General features: G+C 28.5%; 2 protein-coding genes across 2 annotated transcripts; both read right to left on the reverse strand.

The window, feature by feature from the left end:
* Positions 1 to 1,909: 1,909 nt before the first annotated feature.
* LOC113557768 (cilia- and flagella-associated protein 57-like) lies at positions 1,910 to 10,483 on the reverse strand. The gene is made up of 12 exons (XM_026963323.1): positions 10,276 to 10,483; positions 10,112 to 10,188; positions 8,381 to 8,797; positions 7,053 to 7,265; positions 6,640 to 6,813; positions 6,276 to 6,584; positions 4,805 to 4,989; positions 4,571 to 4,670; positions 3,010 to 3,191; positions 2,659 to 2,953; positions 2,357 to 2,572; positions 1,910 to 2,239 (listed from the first exon to the last, which is right to left on the reverse strand). Exons 1-12 carry the CDS (start codon positions 10,481 to 10,483, stop codon positions 1,910 to 1,912), a joined length of 2,706 nt encoding a protein of 901 aa, XP_026819124.1.
* Positions 10,484 to 10,528: 45 nt separating this feature from the next.
* Positions 10,529 to 11,326, reverse strand: LOC113557769 (piggyBac transposable element-derived protein 4-like). Its single transcript, XM_026963324.1, has one exon. The coding sequence runs from the start codon at positions 11,324 to 11,326 to the stop codon at positions 10,529 to 10,531; it is 798 nt and encodes a 265-aa protein (XP_026819125.1).
* Between the last annotated feature and the right edge of the window lie 11,165 nt (positions 11,327 to 22,491).

Below are 22,491 nucleotides of genomic sequence, written 5' to 3' on the forward strand. Positions count from 1 at the left end.
AGTGTTTTATAAATTAATAAAAACACGTAAAATTTATGATGAACATCGTACATTCAACAAATCATAAACGGATTTATATTTTTAATAATAAAGGTAAAGTGTTATGTTTAATTTGCCAAAAAACTATTTTATCTTTAAAAGAGTATATTGTTTAACGTCACTATGAAACAGAGCATAAATTAAAATTTAACAATCTCACTGGTGATCTTCAACAAATTTAAATAAATAATTTAAAAAGTTTATTAAATAATCAACAAAATAGTTTTAAATTACAAAATAATCAAAATCAAATCAAAAGTACGTGCTAGTTTTGTAGTTGCTGAAATGATAATGAATTTTATATGTCAATCACCGTTTCCACCACAACTCACTACGAATCTCTATCCTTAGCCAGTTGTTCTTCGCTTCTTATTCTTAGGAGCTTGAGGACTTCCCTAACTTAGTCAACCTTTTTCTTTACATGAATGCAATTAAGAAAAAATTATCACATTATTTATGATTGATTTATTTTATAAAAAAAATATATATTTATACACACATTACTTAATTGATTTTGTTATCTATTTAAAAATTAAAATACAGAAATATATTTCATTCCGTATTGCCAAGTTGGTAAGTTATCTGGTGTACTACGTGACTATGTGCAACCAAAAATAATAATTCGCATTTCTTTATTTAATCTAGTTATATATATTTGAATTAAATTCTAATACTACTATCTAACAGCAATTGAAATTCGAAAGAAAACAAAATTAATTTCCTTTAAATAAATAAAAATTATAATAAACATCAAATTATTTAGGTACCTATAATATTTACTTATTTAATATATAAAAAAAAAATATTCATACTCACATAAAGAACTGTTTAGTCTGTTTAAAAATTAAAATTAGTAAAATGTAATACAGAAATATGTATATTTTATTTCATATCAATTTATAAAGTTATCAGATTGATACGAATAGTACCAATAGTAAACAACATAATTTGCATTAATTGCTGATCAAATTGAGCTGTCGCCTGTCTAGTCATATAGTTCACTGTTTTCTTTGATTAGTTTACCAATTCTAATAATTATCATTCAAATAAAATTAAAATATTTTACTCGTGGTTAAATTATATCAATAGTCAATTATATTATGTATCATTTAATAAAAAAAAATATCCAATTTATTAATTTTAGATTAAACTTATCAATAAATAATACAAATAAAGTTGTCAGCAAAGTATAAAATCTAATTTCTATGTATAATAATGCTGATCAGATAAAAGTGCATATGTATATTTATATTTGAATTTTTAACAATAATGCTAAACAATTAATATACATTGAAATAATTGATTTAATTCTATGTTTTAAATAATACATATAATTTAGTATTATAATTTATTAAAATGTATTCTGTGATTAAACGTTTAAACTTAAATTAATATTCGATAATGAAAAATTTACATTAAACGATTAAACACATGTTTTCAAAAACAGTTTACTGTTGATTAACCTCCAATTTGCGTTAATCTACAAACATAATAAGTGATGAAACTGTATACCAAGAATCAGTACCTAATGCTACATTATTAAATTTAATAATGATAATTATTATTTTTATACTTTATAGCTGATATAGTTGCAGGCTTGACGTTGTTTTTTCTTTAAAATTATACCATTATCCATAGTTAAAATATTACAGATATACCTATATATTCTTATAAGTCTTATATAGGTAGTTATTGTAATTTAGTACCTATCGTATATATCCAGTAAATTTTAAAAGATGAGGTTAGAATTATTTTTTAGTCAGTAAAAATAATCGGTTAAGAATGTCCTGAATATAATTAAACCCAATAATTACTGTTTTACTCCATAACTAACTAAGGAGGGTATTAACATCAATTAACTGTAGAGTCATTAGTCGATTGACCAGTCGTCATTACAAGAATATTTAAATGACTCCTCTTCCTCTTTTATTTTTTCGGGTTTCCCTTTTATTATACACTCTAATTCCTTGCACTTGCATTGATTCGTTTTTGCTTCTTTTCTCAACTTATTAACCACCAGGATAAGAGATTGGTTTTCCTCAATAATATTGAATTGCAAAGGATTCTGTCGTTCAACAGCTACAGTTTGACGGCGTTCTAGATTGGCTACAGCCGTCTCTAAAAACTTTCTCTGTCTTAATAAGTCACTTGATTTAATTCCATCTGACCAATTAATATTTGTCAATTTAAGATGCAAACTCTGAAAAGCAAATAAACAAATTTTAAACTTAAATATATTCCTAGCAATGGACATTTAGTAGGTATGTATAAAATATATCCAAATAACTAAAATCATAAACTTTGGTTTTTAATTTACTCTAATTGAATCTCTTAATTTGATTTCATTATCCATGCCCTTATAGATGTAGTATATTTCGAATTGTAAGTTTTTAATATACGCTTCCCCTATTTTGATTCTTCCTAAAGTTTGTTTTAACTCTTTTCTTTTAGATTTTATCTTTTGTCTTAACTTAGCACATTCCAAGTTATTTTCCATCGTCAATTTTTCAATATCATGTGCATAATACGACATCTGCACAAAATATTGTTGTACCGTAGTGATTAATGTAATTGAAACGCAAAATAATACCTTTAAATTTATATATTCTTTGTACTCACCGCCAATTGGAATATTTTTAAATCATCAAGTTTCATTTTCAATGGATCGATAACTTTTATTTGCTCTTCTTTATAGAACCTCATTACTAATATTTGTAATTCAACGTCTTTCATATTCAATTTCTCATTATCCATCCACTCATCTTTATCTTGTATAGTTACATTGCACTCCTTCAATGCCTTTTCCATAACTTCAATTTCTTTTTCCAATATTTTCTCTTCAGTTATCATTTTTTTAATGTCTTCTTCAAATTTATCAATCAAAAACTTTAAGTCCTCTTCTTCTTTTTTGGCCCTAAAACGTATATATGTTTTATAATTCTTTATTCTAAACATTCAAAATGTATTTACGTTTTAATTTTAACTTTTAATACATTGACTTCCTTTTGTACTTTCTTAATTTTCTTTGACAACTTTTGATATTCAGGCACAATATTATTAAACAACCCATACACTTCCCAATCACCTTGGTAGTCAAATTCATCGATCTCAATTTCATACTGATTCATTTCTTTGCTTAACTCATCTTTGAACTATAAACAATATTATTACGAAATGTGGCTATTAAATAACGAGACTATCTAATTAGCGATAAGGCATGAGTAGATAAGGGTATAATGGTAGTATATTTATAATCTATGAATATCACTGCATCGAATCAGTTTAGTCAGTTTCCGTTTTGTAGTCTATGTGTAAGTGTCGTTTAATTGACCTCTTACGTGTTGAATGTCGAAATCATGCCGGACGAAAAAATTGAACAACGTATTAATTTAAAATTTTTAGTGAAACTTGGAAAATCTGCGACCGAAAGTTTTAATTTATTAATTGAAGTATATGGAGATAGTGTCCTATCACGGCCACGTGTTTTTGAGTGGCACAAACGATTTCGTGAGGGTCGTAGAGAAGTTGAAGATAATCAACGGGTGGGTCGTCCATGCTCCTCAAAAACTAACGATAACATTTCAAAAATCAATGTGCGAAAAGATCGACGTCTGAGTATTCGAATGATAGCTGAAATGGTTAATATCGACAAGGAGACCGTTAGACAAATTTTGCACGATGAATTAAACATGACAAAAGTCTGCGCCAAAATGGTGCCTAAAAACCTCACTCTGGAACAGAAAGACGGTAGGCGACAAATTTGCGTTGACATTCTTGATCGGATGGAAAATGAACGAGATTTGTTGAAAAAGGTGATAACATGCGATGAAACTTGGATTTTCCAATATGACCCCGAAACTAAGAGACAATCCATGCATTGGAAGACTTCCGCATCACCAAAATTGAAAAAAGCTCGAATGAGCAAGTCGATACTGAAGGCATGTTGATCGTATTTTTCGATATTAAGGGTGTAATAATGACAGAATGGGTACCTCAGAGACAAACTGTAAATCAACATTATTACCTTCAAGTATTGACAACACTCAGAGAACAAGTAAGAAGAAAGCGGCCTGAGTTGTGGGAAAATGACTCTTGGATCTTGCATCAAGACAATGCGCCGGCTCACAGTGCCTTACCTGTAAAGCGATTTCTAGCTAAAAATCGAACTCCAGTGCTTCAACACCCCCCATATTCACCAGATCTCGCTCCATGCGACTTTTGGCTTTTTCCAAAACTAAAAAGTGCGTTAAAGGACACACATTTTGAGTCAGTTGAAGCTGTAAAAACAAAAGCGACAGAGGTGTTAAAGACATTGCAAGAAAAGGATTTCCAACACTGTTTCTACCAATGGAAAATTAGAATGGAGCGATGTGTCAAACATGGAGGGGAGTATATAGAAGGGGAAAAATGTTAAACCATTAAAAAATATAAATAAAAAGTTTTTACAGAGAAAATCTCGTTATTTATTAGCCACACCTCGTATATATTATATAAATATTCTACAATGGTATTTAACTTTGACAATACGTACTCTTTGGAAAATTTCCTCTTCTCTCTTTAAATTTTCTTTAAATTTTTTTTCTAATTCCTGCATACTTATCTTATGTGTGGTCAAAATTATTTCTGTTTGTCTAAATTGTGGTTTACAGTTATTAATTACTGCCCAATATTATAATACAATGGAACCTCAATAAGTCGATCTTCAAAGGAACTGCAATTTTTTCAACTTCTTGAGGTTCCCCTAACTGTATATCAAACATTTCACCTTTTTAAATCATTATTTATATTAAATATATCTTTCTCTGTCTTAACATATTTTTCATCTTCATATATAAGCTGCTCCTCGTAACTATCTTTCAACATTTGCATATTGGTTTCTTGCTGTTCCTTTAGATCAGCGATTTTATTTTCTAAACATTTTCTATCACCAACATGTAATGCATACATTTCCTTAAACAATTGTAAATTGTGTTTTTTTAATACAATTCTTCAAAATGATGTATAAATATATATAAATGAAAATATTGAAACATATAAAGTTATGTTAATATTTCTCTTTGTAATATTTTTATTGTGTTCACAGTAACTTAAGCTTAAAAATCACGATTATAACTTAAACGCTGAAAATAATATTTTTTGTTATACGTCCATAAAACAAACACAATAGATTAATTTTTCAACGATAATTTGGAATGATTTGATTCTTGATATGGGACACCCTATAATAATAGACGAAGTAAAAAAATATACGCAGATAAATGCAATAATTTAGGAATGTATCATCGATAATTAATTCTTCAGAATCGTGCATACCTAAATTTTCGTTCATTATATTATAATGTGTAAATTCTTTTGTGAATACTCAAGTATATTCAACGTTTTTCTCTTAAAAATGAATAAGTAAATAAAAAACATTTATTGGGACATTCATAAAATATCCTTTCTGTTTCGCCCATTTTCTAAATCAATAAAAAGCTTTATACATTAAACTTTTAATTTTTAAATTAATTGAATATTTTTTTTTTAAGTTGGTTTAAACACATATAGTTATAAAAATCTATTGAATCTATTAATAATATTTTCTAACATAATTTACAAAAATAAAAGAACATTTTTAAAAAATATTTTTTTAAGTTTTTACTTTTTTGTATGACAACATATAACATCCATAAGTTGAAGCAGAATATTTTTTAGATTATTTTGTAAGTAGAGGTGAGTGATACAGGGATACGATAGTCGTTAGTCTACTATTTAGCTCGCCAAAATTTAAAAATTACTATAATTCGAAAACTACTCGTGTAAATTCTCAGTTCTATGTATCAAAATACAATATGAAAATAAAATTGTATGTTATTCAAAAAAGTTAAATCTTAAAAAAAATATAAAATTTAAAAATAAATGTTGTTTTATTTCTACAATAAATTATGTAAGTAAAATGTTTTCAAAAATATGAAATAATGAGTGTTGTTCGACTAAATAATTACCTTGTGTATATATAAGCCTAAGATCAAATTCTAAGCTCTAACTATGATAATTTTATCTGGGAAATAAATTTAACCTTTGTAACATTTTTTAAATGGAAATAATAAACATCTTTTTTATCATTTATACAAATTTAAAATTTATAGTTTTTAAACAGGAACCATTAATTATTATTTTGCCAAAAAATCAGTTAGACTGACATTGGCAAGAACATTGAACACGGATAATTATCTTTTAATTTATATCAATCTTACATTTTCTTTTTGTTTTACTAATTCCATTTTCATAAAATGTTGGGTTTTTATTTCTCGTAACTGTCTTTCGTGAGATTTTTCTAGTTGGACAATATCATTTTCACTCTTTTTTTCCAATTCTATTAACCTCAATTTTAAAATTGAAACAGTCTCAAATTTATTCTTCAAATAATTAGATGAAACGAGAATATCATCTGAAAATTTTGCAGTAGCGTGCGTAATCTTTCCCTTGGAATTTTGTACATTCCATATACAAATGCTACCATCTACAGAGCACGTGATCAATGTAGAATTGTTTGTTAACCGCATCTGTTGGACACATTGCAATTGTTAAATGTTTAATTTATGGAAAGAAACTACACACCTTTGATATAGTTTTATTGTGAATGCAAAATTCTTTGTATTTGATTTGTGACTTGATTGGCAATGCCAGGGACAATATGATACCGTATTGGCATGCTACGAATAACATTAAATCTGTCCGGGATAGAGTTATAGTATTTAATGGACCATGGTTTAAATCTTTATCACGAATCACCTAAACACATTTATTGTTCTAAAATTAAGCTTAAAAAAGGTTTAATCAAGTTATTTAGAATAATTCATTATTATAGATATCATAAACTATAATATGTTTCGCTGAGATGACAAAAAAAAAAAATAATATTTAAAATAGTACCCAATTTCATTTTAATAAATATAGACATCAAATTACACTACTTATCTTAGTTAGTTATCTGGACATGAATCAACATTATAATGTGCCTAGATACAAACCGTTCGATTATATAACTCCCTGACTCTGCCATCAGGTGAAACCGTGTAGATTTGTTTCATGTTGTTCGATACAGCTAGGCTAACAAATGTCTTCTTCCAAAACTTGATGTTGGTCACATGTTCATTTGTATATAAATTAAAGATACATACTCGACCATCGATATCACACGAAACCAACTTCCAGTCGTTGTTGGCCCAAACTAAATCTGTGATCTAATATTAAGATTCAATTAAATATATATTTATATTTACTTATATTTTAAACTGCTGTTATTCAAACATTCTGTATAATGGTCAAGGCTATTCGGATAAAATATAATCACAACTCACAAGCATTTTTTGAGAATCTCCTACTTACTATATTTACTTATCAGTTATCAAAAATACTTATTCAAGTACGTAAAGATAATTATTAAATTTTAGCTAGATTTATATTAATAATATATAAGATGTAATAAAAATAATATAAATTTTGATTTATCTAAATTGTTTTAAAAGTAGAAGGATATTTTTATGTGGTTGATGTGGGTAATTGGGGAGAGATATTATTTAAAAAATGTAAACAAAACTACGGACTATACACTTAATCTATAATGGTTTAACTTGACTTGCAAGCTGCAAAAATGTATATAACAATATGAATCAGTGAGCCATAACAAATCCTCAAGTTATAAATCATTTAGTATTAAAAGTTTTTGTGTTCAAATTAATTACATTCTCAGTTAGGATAGATCGTAAGCATAAGTTACGCGGAAAGAAAGAACTATGCCCAATTGATCTTTCTACAATACTAATTTAAAACCAGTAAAGAGTAAATGATTAACCATTTATCCACTTCATTAGACACATTGACAAATATTTATTTTGTCGCTATCTCATTCTCCTTACCAAAAAAATAACAAAAACTGATATCGATATAATTAAGTGATAAAACATTTTTATCTAATTTTTCGTAGCAAGACATTTATTATATTTATATAAGCAAAAAAATTCAGTACGAGGTCCAACATCACAAAATTATACAAGTTTAAAATTAAGATTGTGTATTTAAAGGGTTTTATTTATTTGTGTAAAGAAATAAGAGATATTTTTTTATTTATTCTTTAACAAGTTTTTACTGTCTAGAAAAATATCGTTTTTGTTTATTTTTATTTTTATTTTTATTAAAATAAAATATTATTGATTCGTTTTATGATTTTTAATATTAATAATTATTTTTATCATGTGTTATTTTTGTTTTCTATATGTGTAATTTTTACCCATAGTTAGGATCATATATAAATGTATGATAACTCTCCCTCGCCTTTAAACACTCCACACAAAATTACCTTGTTTTTGTGGCCAGTAAGCGTGAAACGTTTGTCGAATGTAATCGAGCAATAGACGTCGACGACCAAGTCGTTTATGACAGCAAACATGTGACCAGATAAACTGAATCGCACCAAATAGCAATTGGCCGCGGGAAACTCACGACGAGGTTTGAGTGCCTCAGAGTCATATATAACGTTGAACACGACTCGGTCCTGAAACGCTACTACCGCGTATGACCCTGTTGGGTGCAGTGCTACATCATGCACGTCCTCATCATAGTGCTGAGATAGCAGCAACGTGCGCCTCATATAGTCCCACAGTTTCACAGTCCGGTCAACCTTACCGCAAGTCATAAAGATGGGTTTCCAGTCACTCACAGATAGACCAAACACACCGCCACAGTGCAGCGTCTCACCAAATGGTTCAAGCTCGACCTGTCGTCAGAGAAACAGTATATTATTTGCTACATGTATGTAGCGCCCCAAAGCGATAGATGTCAGTAGTTTGTTTTAGGAATTAAGTACGCCCTATTTTTTTTTTAAATGTAAAACCCTTAAATGTGACCTAATCTCTACCAATAGCTGGTGTCAAAGTTGTGTGCCGTACATTATGTAGAAGTATGTTCAGTAGTGCTGCACAACATATTTTTCAATTATTGATATCGTATCACGATTATCGAAATCAATTTACAATATTATTTATGAAACTAAAAACAATACAATACTACTTAATAACTGATAAACGCATTTCTTTTGGAATAATTGTATAAATTAAAAAAAAGTTTTCATATTATATTATAATAAACAAAAAAAATTATAAAAGTTATAGCTGAAAAAATAGCAAAAATCAATATTTAATTAAAATTATAGATGTACATTATTCAATATTCAATAAATACTATTCGTCTATTATCTACCGTGTTAATTATGGAGGCCTTATCGACCAAACTAGTTAATAACTGAAAGAAATATTGCTGATCGTCAGTGTTTAACGTTTATTGCTATTGATTAACACGTTCACTGCCGACCGTATTATGCATTAGTGCGCTCGTAGCCGTAATATAAAACCAGTCTCGCCTGATACTGTCAACTACGTGTTGACACCGGCGTAGTTAGTACTGCAATACAGCGGTTACACAAAAATGTAAAATGAAAATTCAACTTTTTTTTTGTTACATACAAATTTTTTTTTTAATATTATTAATAATAATAATTTATACAAATAAGTATAAATATAAATAAAATAATAAACATAATTTTTATTTATATACTTCTGTGAAATTCTTCGAAACAGTCTAGACAAAGTCCTGGCTCATCTTCACACATTGAACAATAAAACGACGCCATTTTTCGTACTCCTTTTGAACTGCATAGTTTACATCTCTTATACATGATTTTGTTGTTTTTATTTTTAGGTACTTTTTTTGAAAAATGTAATGCATTATTATTTTTTGGTTGTCTTTCGGTTATATTACTTTCCCCAAAATTTAATAAAGTCGAAATAATTTTTAACCAATAGTCATAAAATGACATTTTTTTTACAATTTTATTATACAATAAGTACGAATTAAGTAGTAGGAGTTGTATAATGTGTATTCCTAGTTTCTTATACCACCGCAACGTTTTCCTTTCACACGGATAATAAGAAAGCATTTGATCCTGCCTGTCAATGCCCGACATATATTCATTATACTTTAATATGGAAATAGGTTTCGATTTAATTATTCCTCTTTTATCAGTTATATTTACCAAATCGTGTGAATGTTCTGAAGATATTGCGATCACATCTCGTCTGTCTTTCCATTTTACTACGCCAACTCTCTTTTCTGTATATTGATAAATTACTTCACCTTTCTTCATTTTTTTATCATTTATAGCTTTAGGATTATTTTTCCTATTGGCTCGTAAAGTACCCGTACAGTATGTTTGTTTTTCTAATAAATAATGTGCTAACTTGACACTGTTATAATAATTGTCCATATAGATTGAATGGCCTTTGAAATAATAACCTTCCATTAGTTTTTCTACAACGTATTCGGTATGACTTAAATCTTCTGTAGTACCAGTACCTTCTCCTGAATAAATTAGAACTCTATGAACCAATCCCCACGACTCAGTCATCATGTACAATTTAATCCCGTATTTGTGTCTCTTATTTTTTATATACTAACGAAAGATAAGTCTTCCTCTAAATAAAACCATAGAGTCATCGATTGATAAATTTTTTGATGGCTGGTAAACTTCTTCCATTGTTTTATTGAAATAATTTGTCATTTTATCGATTTTATATAAACGACTTGTAGGACGATCATTTTGTCCTGGATTTTTGCAAAAATCTAAGACTCTGAGCAATAGCATAAATCGGTTGCGACTCATAGTATTTCGAAAAATATGAAAATTGAAAAGCTCATTGGTTTTCCAGTAGTCTTCTAATCTATTTATGTGAATAGTACCAGTGTGAAATAAAAGAGCAATAAACTTTTTCATCTCAACAACATCTGTATTTTTCCAATTTGAAATACGAGAATTAGTCCTATCGCTGTTCAAAAAGACTTCAACTGCATATGAATTTGCCTCTTCAACTAAAAACTCCCAAAATGTGTTTGTAACAAATAAATCGAAATAATCGATTGGGTCGTTACCTTTAGGAAAAATTTTAAGTCCGAGTGTTTCAGAAAAAGGAATGTCTTTAACTTGAGGACGAAAAGTAGACCAGTTATAATTGTTTTCACAGCTAATTTGTGGTGGAGCTAAATCTGTTTCAGTAAGCGATTCAGATGATTGTTCCTGGCCATCGACAATATTTTGTTCAGCTGTATTATTTTTATCGTAATCGTCATCTCCAGAATCACCCTCGCCTAAATTATCACTCCCAGAATTAAGATCAAATTCTTCGTCTGACATTAGAAAATCTCCATTATTAATCATATTGAGTATTTCTTCATCAGTAAGAATAGAAGCCATTATACTATCACTAATAAATTCAGTATACACAACTATATAATTTTTAGAACTATAACTACGACAATGTACGTACTACGTACGTTGAAGAATGACTGTTAAATATAAAAGATAAAACTGTATAATATTTAAACAATAATAATTTGGTGTTTTGGAAACATTTATGTCCATATATATTCATATTATATAGTATATACTACGATATAATTAATTTCAACGAAAATATAAATGACTATCAAACATAAAAGATAAAACTGTATAATATTTCAACAATAATAATTTGGTATTTTGGAAACATTTATGTACATATATATTCATATTATATACTAAGATTTAATTAATTTCGACGAAAATATAAAATGGGAAAAATATTCTATAAATAATTCGAAACTTAAATCCAATTATACCATTCAATTCTACACGAGTTAACCAATCTTTTAATAAATAAATAAATAAATAACATCCGATAAAAGCCGATCCCGTGACTATAACTTACAAATGGATAGTCTTAGTGTCAACAACGTATTGACAGCGGCCACCGGCAAATATAATGTGTGTCAACTACGTGTTGACACCGGCAGTGAACGTGTTAACTATTTAAACTAAAATAAATAGAAAATAGAAACTGTAATTAAATGATCAATGTTGACCAATTATATTGATAATTCGACACGATATCGATATCGTAAGTATTTTCTTAATAATTTTGATATATACATCTAAAAATAATTTTCAAAAATATCGAATGATTGATCGGGGCTTGGAACAATTAAGTTGACGAACAGAAGAAAGTGTATATATAAAGTAAATACTAGATATTATCTAATAGATAATAAATTATATAGCATATAGTGATATATTTTAAAGAAATAGTTCACCACACCAAACAACTTTAACTAAATTCAGTTCCTAAAATAAAATTAGCATGACAATATTGATCGATCTGATTGCCAAACACTTCGGATAAATATTATGTCATAAATACCATATAAAAAAGATAATATTATGGTCTTAGGATATCCCATCTCGTAGGGTCTAAACTCGAGGAGTCAATATACCTGTATCCATATTGTTCAACAGACTGATAAAAGTATGACTCTTCTAACCATAAATCATAACACTTACGTCCATCATTCCCGATTTCCCTTCTGTCGATGACCAATACAATCGAGATGTACCAGTAACACAAACTAGTCGCTTGTGTTTTGGGCTAACGCTCAATGTATTTATAGTATCTGGCCGTATACCATCACCGCCGTCACCGTCGTTGGTGTTGCCGTCATCGTCACCGTTACTGTTAACGTTACTATCACCACCACCTGTGCCGACATTCACTTGAGGTTCGCCTTCCTTGGGCACTTGAAACACGGTGCTTTTTCTGTACCTATATACAAAATCAAACGCATAAGAAAAATAACGAAAGTTTGCTGTTTGTATCGGCTGCACAGATTACCGATTCGCTTTCAATTTGTAGTAGTAAATTTGATAACCATTGACCACAAACATAAGTCCGTTTCTGACCAGCGTAAAATATTGAATTTTCATATCTCGACCATCTGATAGTGGCCGTACTTGCAACGGGTTTGGATCCGTCATATTTGGGTCAAACTCCGAGAGAGTCTGAATGTTGTAGACAGACTTCAATTCACCGTTTTCGATCAAAAATATACGACCGTCAATAGTACCCGCTAAAATTCTATTAAGACGCAAAAACACGTGTATAAACTTACAAATCAGAATTGTATTAAGCCAATGTAAGAAATTGTGGCATTCTATATATAGTGGAATCTCGATAACTTGAATCAGTGGTGAAAAAAAATTCAAGTTATCGAAAATTTGACTTATAGGAGTCCGGTTATCATAAATTGAAATGCAGGATGCATATCATTCCTTCGAGTTATTGAGGTTATTTATAAATATGTAAACGACTGTATGATAAACGAGTGCAAACATAGATTTAAAAACAAGCTTATACCGGTTAGCTGGTAGCAAGAAGAGCAAAATTTTAAAAATGTTTATACTAATAGTAACAAAATGCTTGACGTGAGCAGTATTTAACTAAATGATGTAATTATTTTCTATTCAATTAAAAATAGATTTTAAATACGACAATTTAAATGACTTTTCAAGTATTTACCAATACCAAATTAATAAAATTCATTCAGCATCATCTTTTTGAATATTTGTTGAAATTATAATATTAATTCTAACATAAATTACATGGCATTGCCTTTTGCAGCATTTTATGCACTGTTAAATATTGGTGAGTTAAACGATCAGCAACATTTATACCTACCTCTCGCTATTTAACCAACACACAGTAGTAAAATTAAATTTGTTAGCTTTGTGAAATCCGTATTGTTTCCAGACCAACTCGCCCATGATCATCGAACGGAACAATCCCTTGCCAACAAAACAGCATAAACCGGTATTGGCCGGGTTCAACGCCATCTACACAGTGTTAATTATTATTATCTTTATTGCAATACATTTCATATTTTAGTTATTACTTAATACTTATAAGTAAGGATGTATGTAGCAAATTAATTTTTTGCTTGATAGTACAAAGTTTACTATGATCCTTATAAAAATTAAGACTTCATATTTTTAAATTATTTATTTATTTGACCGTTATGTTTTTTAAAATCATAATTCATAGTTTTTACCAAATTACAAGGTTAGTCAATAATAATAATTAGTAAACAACAGATACTTTAAGATAACAAAAATAATCACAACTATGAATTAACAAGTAGGTACATGTGCGGGAGCACACACTCAAACGATAATGTTAAAACGTTATAGTTATAGCCACATATAAGTGAATTTCACCAGATTCGGTTATTAATAATTTATTATTTTTTTTTTATCTTTTTTATGTAAATGATCTCCCTGTTTATCTATATCTAAAAGTATCTTTTTTTCTATGTATATGAAATTCTTCGTAAATCTCTAGGTTTTACCGGGTCTATTTTAGATAAAATATTTTTTTCAACTAATTTTAGAAAAAACAGCACTTTGTCATTCGTTATTTGAAAATTTAACCAACTATATTAGTTTATTAAGTACTTATTATCTATTACAATAGCTGATTGATATTTATATATATATTACATCTGCTACAGGTCCAGCGGCGTTCACTGAGGTTACGACTTGCAAATGACTTTCAACTTTCGACTGTCTCCAATCGTAATAGTACATTATATAATCAGGATCACCGGAAAGCGCAGCTATGTATACGTCGTTATAAGAAAACTTTATTTTTATGAAACTATTAGCTTTAGATTCATATGGTATGGTCAGCTGCTTTATGTATTTGAATTTGTTCAAATCGTATAAACTGATCGACGGTTTTTTACCCTTCTCGGCTACGGCTAGGATGTTTCTAAATCGTAAAAAATGTTATAAAATCACTTCATCTCTAATAAGCGATACATTATGTAGCGCATATTGCTATTTGTGATACTACTAACTCTAGAGTTTAGAAATACATTTTTGTTTGGTAAGTTTTTAAAAAAAATTAGCAAACAACTATTTTGTTTGGTATTTATTTGAAGCTGTGTATCGTATATATTTTTGTCAATATATAAATAATGAAAGGCACAAGTATAATGTGAAAGTGTACATGCTCACTGAACCGTTTGGACTTATTCGTAGAATAATGGTGTACTCTAAGCAAAGATATGATGTACTTGAAGATATCTCTCATACAGTTAATGGTAGAAAAACTTATAAATAACTTTTATAATAATTCGCAATTATTTAGGATACTATTGATAAAGAAAGCGAATGTAACGGGGACTCTACAGTCCAATCGAAAAATTAACCCTAAAGATGTCATTGTACAAAAATGTATAAAAATGAAAGTATAAGTAGGTATACGAATGATGATATTTGTGTCGTAAAATAGAAATATAAACGTTACGTGTTAAAATAATCAGTATCGAATTTTCACATAAAATATGTGAAATTAATACAAAAATAGATTTAAAGAAAAAGCCTTTTTCAATAAAAAAAATACAACGAAAATATGTAAGGTATAGATAGATAAGATAAAATGTCAGTGTATTATCTTTTTGAAAAAAAAACTATAAAATGGTACAAAAAAATTGATAAACATTGCATACACTTATTATAGATAAACTCGTATTTTTTTTTCTAATAAACATGTTAAAAAAATATCATTATATGACTCCAGACATCAGACTTTCAGTCATACAAGGGTTATTGCTTGATAACTAAAATATTTCAGTAAATTCTAAAAAAATAAATGTAAAACTCATTTGAGGAAAAAAATTCAGTACATTAGTAAAAAGGTATTTGTACAAAAGGTGCAAATATTATTACGCAAAGGAAATTCGTAAAGATACTATATGATATTCTTGCACTGAATTTCAAGATCCGCCTGGATTATGTTTATATGGTTGTTTTTCACAAATCAGTTAAAGTTAAAACATTTCATTGTTTAGTTCATTTCATTAATATTTTAATTATTATAATTTTTTTTTGAAGGTTTCTTTTATTTTTAATGTATTTAAGCCACAATACCATTCTATTTTTATTCTATTATATTACATTATTAATGTTAATTACAGTATTCAAAGTATTCAAAATTACAAAGATAGTTATTATATTATAATAATACATTTTAAAAGTCAATAATATTAGCTCTTTATTTCTAAATTGAACAGGTAAGTAATTAATATATTTATAAATAATTTGAAATTTCATAATATTATAATCTAATCGTAAGCTTACGTCATTTCTCTTTGAGTAATACATTTTCTTAGGGCGTATCCCGTTTTTATTCTTTTTTGTGTAATAATATTTTAAACGTAAATTTCCGTAATTACTATGGTGAAAAGTCTAGTTTTTAGGTAAAAATAGTTAACTTTCTAGCTGTATTACTAAGAAATTTTCAATATGCATTCGACCAACCCATGACTTATTATTATTATTATTATTTTATCAATTATTAAAGCATTAAAAGAAGATACGGAATACATCGAATTTATCAATAATGCTTTTAATTTGTCAGTGGTGAGTTTACAGGATAGGCCGACTATTCCTGGGCTTTCCCAATTTTTATTTGACTGTTTGGTTCCTTGTGATAAGAAAAATCTTCCCTAATAGTTATAAACACACTTACACACTTATATACTACAGAACAAAACTGGCCTACCCAATTATTTTGTGCTGGACACCCCACTAGAACTTGTAGTACATATGAACAGGAAAAAATTTTTTTATAAATTTAGATCAACGTACCAAATAAATGTATCACTACTTTGAAAAACACAAATATTTAAAAAAAATACTCAGTTAATTTATCATTTGTTTATGAATTAAATTAAATTCTAAGCAATCATAAATATATAACTGTAATAAATTGGCTTTTACTTATATTTAAAGAATTTAGAATTATATTAAAATTTTGAGCGGAAAGTGCATGTGCCGAGTGCGTTAAAATGGAAGATTAAACTCGTTCATAACCGCACACTTTTATACCTTAAACCTGCATATAATACCCAAAACTTACACGTTAATTTATATTATTAAATTAATTTATCTAAAATAACATTATCATTTAGTACCATACATCAGTTAATCATATTAAATCAAGATTACCTACAATTATCACTCCCAATATATTCTATAAAATAAACATCATAATTCATAATGTATTATGAATTATATCATTGTAAATAAGTACTTAACCCCTTCTTGCATAGTGTGCCATATGTGGCACAAATTAGTTTTTCGTAATTTGTTGCTGTGAAAATATAGCTATGACATTACTGCATATACGGCCAGATTCGGCACAAAAAAACAAACAATTTTTATGTAAGGTACATCCCATCTAGCGGTAAAATTGTGAAACATAGATGAAATTTAATTCGCTCCAAATATGTTTGTCACCAAGAGTCGTTATCACTTATTTTATGTTATCGTAACAAAAATTGATACTACCGAATTAAAAAAAATATATATCATTTTGTTCGTCAGTTTGTCAGCTTTATTTTAAAAGTAAGTACTAGTTTCTTAGTATAATACTTTTTGAAATATAACAAAAACTTAGTATGTGCCACATTTGGCACAACATGCATTCAAAACATAGTAACTGAATTTTTATTTTAGCTCTAAAAATGAAACCTTCTACATTTTACCACCAACTAAGGTACATCAGAAGCATCCCAGAAGGAAGTTCTGATTCAGAATATTCAGACAATGCTGAACCTACCACATTGTCACAATTGCCTGTAGAATCTGATAGCCATAGTTATTGTTCAACTAAAAGTACTGATGTACTTATTATTCCTGATTCAGATGACGAATTTGTATCTGAGTTTGAAGATGATATGCCTCTAGCCATAAGACTTAGCAATTTAAAAAAAAAAACAAAAAAATCTAATGTGCCTAAAAATGTCAATAAATCATTAAAACCCAAATGGGTTGAAGAAAACTTAAAAGTAACAGAAGATGTACACTTCAAAGATTCATTAAATTTACCAACATTTATAACTGATTTAGTTTCACCTTCTCAATTTTTTAATTTTCTATTTCCAAAATCTATTATAAGTCACATTACAATACAATCAAATTTATATGCCACTCAAGTGTTTGACTTATAATAAAATTAAAATATAATTTATTACTGTCTTATACAGTCATACAATGCGCGAGTAATGACGTCCAGTCACGTAGTCAAAACAATCTCCTCCACCGCACCGCTCGTCTATGCCGTCGTTTCTACTTAATAATATTTTAATATATTAGTATAATGTGTATAGTATATGTGTGTAGTATAATGTGGATAGATCGCGATAACGATACTTGATTTTCTACGATAGGCGATGGTGCACGCAGCACTCGATATTTTTAGACAAAAACCTATAACCGATACATTGTAGAATTGACTATTCTGTATAGTAAACCACAACCTACACGGCCGCACCATTCGGTTGCTAATTACTCGACAGTCGATGTGTACCACACTACCACAGTGTCCCTGTATTTTTATAAATTTATTACTAGCACAGTAAATAGCGATTAGCAGAAACACCAATATTAGTAAGTAATAATTGATTGAAATATGTACATATTATTCTTTATTTTTATTAAAATGATTAATTTTTAATATTTCTATTAGTCTTTAAAGTAGTCTATCTTCGTATTGGGACATTAAGCTATAGTCTGTATCATTATATCTACCTGTACTTATAGAATAATACTAAATTATACCCTAATACGGTTATACCTATTTACATTCATAATTACATGTTAAATTTATTGAAGATAAATGTTTTTAAATTTTTTTTTACTTGTTATCTAAATATTTCATAGCATTTTCCAGTGGCGGACTGGGAGAAAAAAACATATTATAAAATATTATAATAATATTATTTAAAAGATATAAAAATGTATTCATTTATATATGTGGTTTATAATTGAATAAAATATATCCTATTATATTATTTAAACGGGAGACTTTTTTTCCGTTTACCGCATTCGATTACTTAATTTAATTTCTAATAATTTATTTAAAACAATTAATTAAATTAATATAATTTACTTACACTACTTATGTTGTGTGGCTTTAGAGTTGTTAATAATAAAAAAAATAATGAAGCGTGTGTATTTATCGGGTGCTGCGAAGAAGAAGGCAAAAAATGAAAAAAAACTTAAAGAAGATAAAGGAAAACGTAATTTACATGATTTCGGTTGGTGTACGTCAAGTAGGAACTTGGCTCAAAATGATATAAACGAGCAACAATGTGATATTGATGACCCCAAAGTATTAGAAAATGAAAAAACCGTAAATATTCATGTAGGAGAGTCCAAAAAAAGTAAAATTGATGATACAGTTGTTCCATATCCAAAAGAAATTAATGAAAACGTTATTAACACACAAAATAATGAGGTAGTTAAATGTATACCAATGAACGAGAATGAAAGTGTAAAGGAATTAGATAAAAATGTTATTGACAGTAATATATTTTGTTCCAAAGGCATTATTGAAGCCAATTATAACAAACAATCTGACGAAATGTTTAAATTAAGTAACGATCCAGCAACTTGGAAAAAACTTAGTTTGTCAGATCGCGACTATTTAGCTGCAGTTGGTCCACCTACTATGCCATCAAAGTTTCCCCATGATAAACATGAGAATCGCTCTTTTCCGATTTCACTTTTACAAAAAACCTTACCTAATAAAGAAACAGTAAAACGCGACTGGCTTGTATGGAGTACACTAAAAAATGCTTTATTTTGCTTTCCGTGTTGTCTTTTTTTAAGAGATGATGAATTTGAGCCATCGGGTTTATGTAGAAATGGTATTGAAAATAATTGGAGAAAACTGTATGACAAGATCGATAACCACGAAGGGAATACGAAGCACATAGAAAGATATTTAATATGGAAGGACTTGGTAGAAGCAATAAATGGTAGGAAAGGGATCGACAAAGATTTGCAAGTTTCTATTAACACAGAGAAAGAAAAATGGAGAAAACTCCTTCGGATAGTAGTAAATATCACATTGTTTTTAGCAGAAAATAATTTGCCATTTAGAGGCATACACTCAACGATCGATCATGATGACTGTGGACTTTTTATTTCAACTGCAAAATTAGTTAGTCATTACAGCGAAACAATGAAAAATCATTTGGACACTATTAAGGAATATAAAGACAGTGGTAAAAAAATGTCTGCTCATTATCTATCTCCACGAAGTCAAAATGAGTTTTTGGAAATTTGTGCCAAAAAAGTTCAACAAAAAATTATTAAAGAAATAAAAATATGTCAATATTATTCAATTATTGTAGACGGTACTCCAGATGTGTCACACAAGGAACAATTGGTATTAGTTATAAGATATGTTTTTGAAAATGCTGGAACTTGGGATATACAAGAACGATTTCTAACAATGGTTGACTATGAAAAAAAAACAGGAGCTGATATTGCAAACAAAATAGAAGAAATTTTAGTTGAATGCAATTTAGATTTAGCACTATGCAGGGGCCAAGGTTATGATAATGCAGCAAATATGTCTGGCAAATACAACGGCGTGAAAAGTAAAATAATAGAGAAGTATCCTCAAGCTTTGTTTTCACCATGTAGTGCTCACTCTTTAAATCTATGTGGAGTACATGCAATGGAAACCAGCCTAGAAGTAAAAACATTTTTTGGAAACATTCAAAAGCTATACAACTTTTTTTCTTGTAGTCCATCAAGATGGAAGATACTTCAAGAAACTGCTGGTCTTTCACTACATTCAATATCAGCTACTAGATGGAGTGCCAGAATTGATGCTGTTCGTCCATTATCTAAAAATTATTCCGGTATTCTAAATTCACTTGTTCGTGTTAAAAATGAAATTAATCTACCTGCAGATAATCATGCTGAAGCAGTTGGTCTGATTTCATGGTTACATTCCTTTGAATTTATATTGTTAACAACTATCTGGTACAAGGTTCTTCAGTGTATTGATGATCGAAATAAAATTCTTCAGAGCAAAAAAACTTCCATAGATGAAAGTTCAATGCATTTTCAATAATTAGCTACAGAAATTCAACAGATAAAAGACTCTTGGAATGATTTATTACTGGAGTCGAAATCAGTAGCTTCCACTTTGAATTTAACGACAGAATTTAAGATAACTTCAAGAGTTCGAAGAAAAAAACATTTTCACGATGATATTTCAGATGAACAGCCTTTCCATGATATTGAAAACAAATTTAAAGTTGAAGTGTTTGTAACCGCATTAGATAGGCTTTTATCAGATATTTATGGTATTCAAGCAACTATGGAGAAAATAACAAACACATTTTCTTCAATAATCAATCCACCAGATACAGAAGAACCAAGTGCTGAATATTTCAAAGCTCAAGCTAATATAATTTCAAGTGTATATCCTAATGACGTGTGTGCTAATGTATTAAAAGAGGAACTACGAATTTATTTCAAAATACACAAAGTATCAACAATTATTTTTAACGATAGCGAAATTGCATCGATTTCTATTCTTAATCAAATATATAAGAAAGGACTTCAAAATATACTACCTCAAATATGTATTTGTCTTCGAATACTTTCTACCATTCCCACGTCTGTGTCAACGGGAGAAAGATCTTTCAGTAAACTGAAATTAATAAAAAGTTATTTACGTTCAACTACAGCAGAAAACCGCTTAAATCATTTAATACTTCTCTCCATCGAACACAAGTTGGCAAAAACCCTAGATTATGATGATATTATTGACAGCTTTGCTGAAAAAAAAGCTAGGAAAAAGGTGTTCTGATATACATTTTAATATTTTATTTAAAATAATAAAATAATATACGTACATTTTTTTTAATTTTCTTAATCTACCTTTATCTGTTGTTCTGATATACATTTTAATATTTTATTTAAAATAATAAAATAATATATGAACATTTTTTTTAATTTTCTTAATCTACCTTATCTATTTATTTAATCCTATAAACATCCAAGTTAATATTTTCTTTGAATATTTATATCTAGGAATAAATTTTAGTTTTTTGTATACATGGTAATACATTGCTAATAATGTATTGAATAATATTGATATAAATAATATGAATAATATTAAATTCTATTATGTAAGTATGTAATGCTATAGGTACACGAATTTAAATGAGCTTGATTGGTTAAGGTTTGGAAAAATAACGTTTATAAACATTTTGTTATTCTCAGTGAGTATTTTGTTTATCATATTTTATTATTATGGTCAAAGGGCCCCCAAATTAATTTGCCCCTGGCCCCGAAAAACCTTGGGACGGCCCTGACTTCAAGTATATACAATATAATGACAGTCAACAGATTCGAAGTAATTAAAAGATTTATACATTTCAATGATAACACCACAATTACATCAGACTCTTATGACAAACTTTTTAAAGTAAGACCTCTACTTGAACAAATTAGAAATATTTTAGTAACAGTTCCAAAAGAAGAATATTTGGCAGTGGATGAGTAGATCATTCCAACAAAATCTAAAACGTCATTAAAACAATATAACCCTAAAAAACCTCATAAATGGGGTTATAAAGTATTTGTTTTAAGTGGTGTTTCAGGTTTTAGCTATGACTTCGAAATATTTGCAGGAGAACAAACAAATAAAATGCCTGACAACTGCCCTTCCCTCTCTA

The sequence above is a fragment of the Rhopalosiphum maidis genome, chromosome 3 (assembly GCF_003676215.2).
Source record: "Rhopalosiphum maidis isolate BTI-1 chromosome 3, ASM367621v3, whole genome shotgun sequence".
Taxonomy (NCBI): Eukaryota; Metazoa; Arthropoda; class Insecta; order Hemiptera; family Aphididae; genus Rhopalosiphum; species Rhopalosiphum maidis.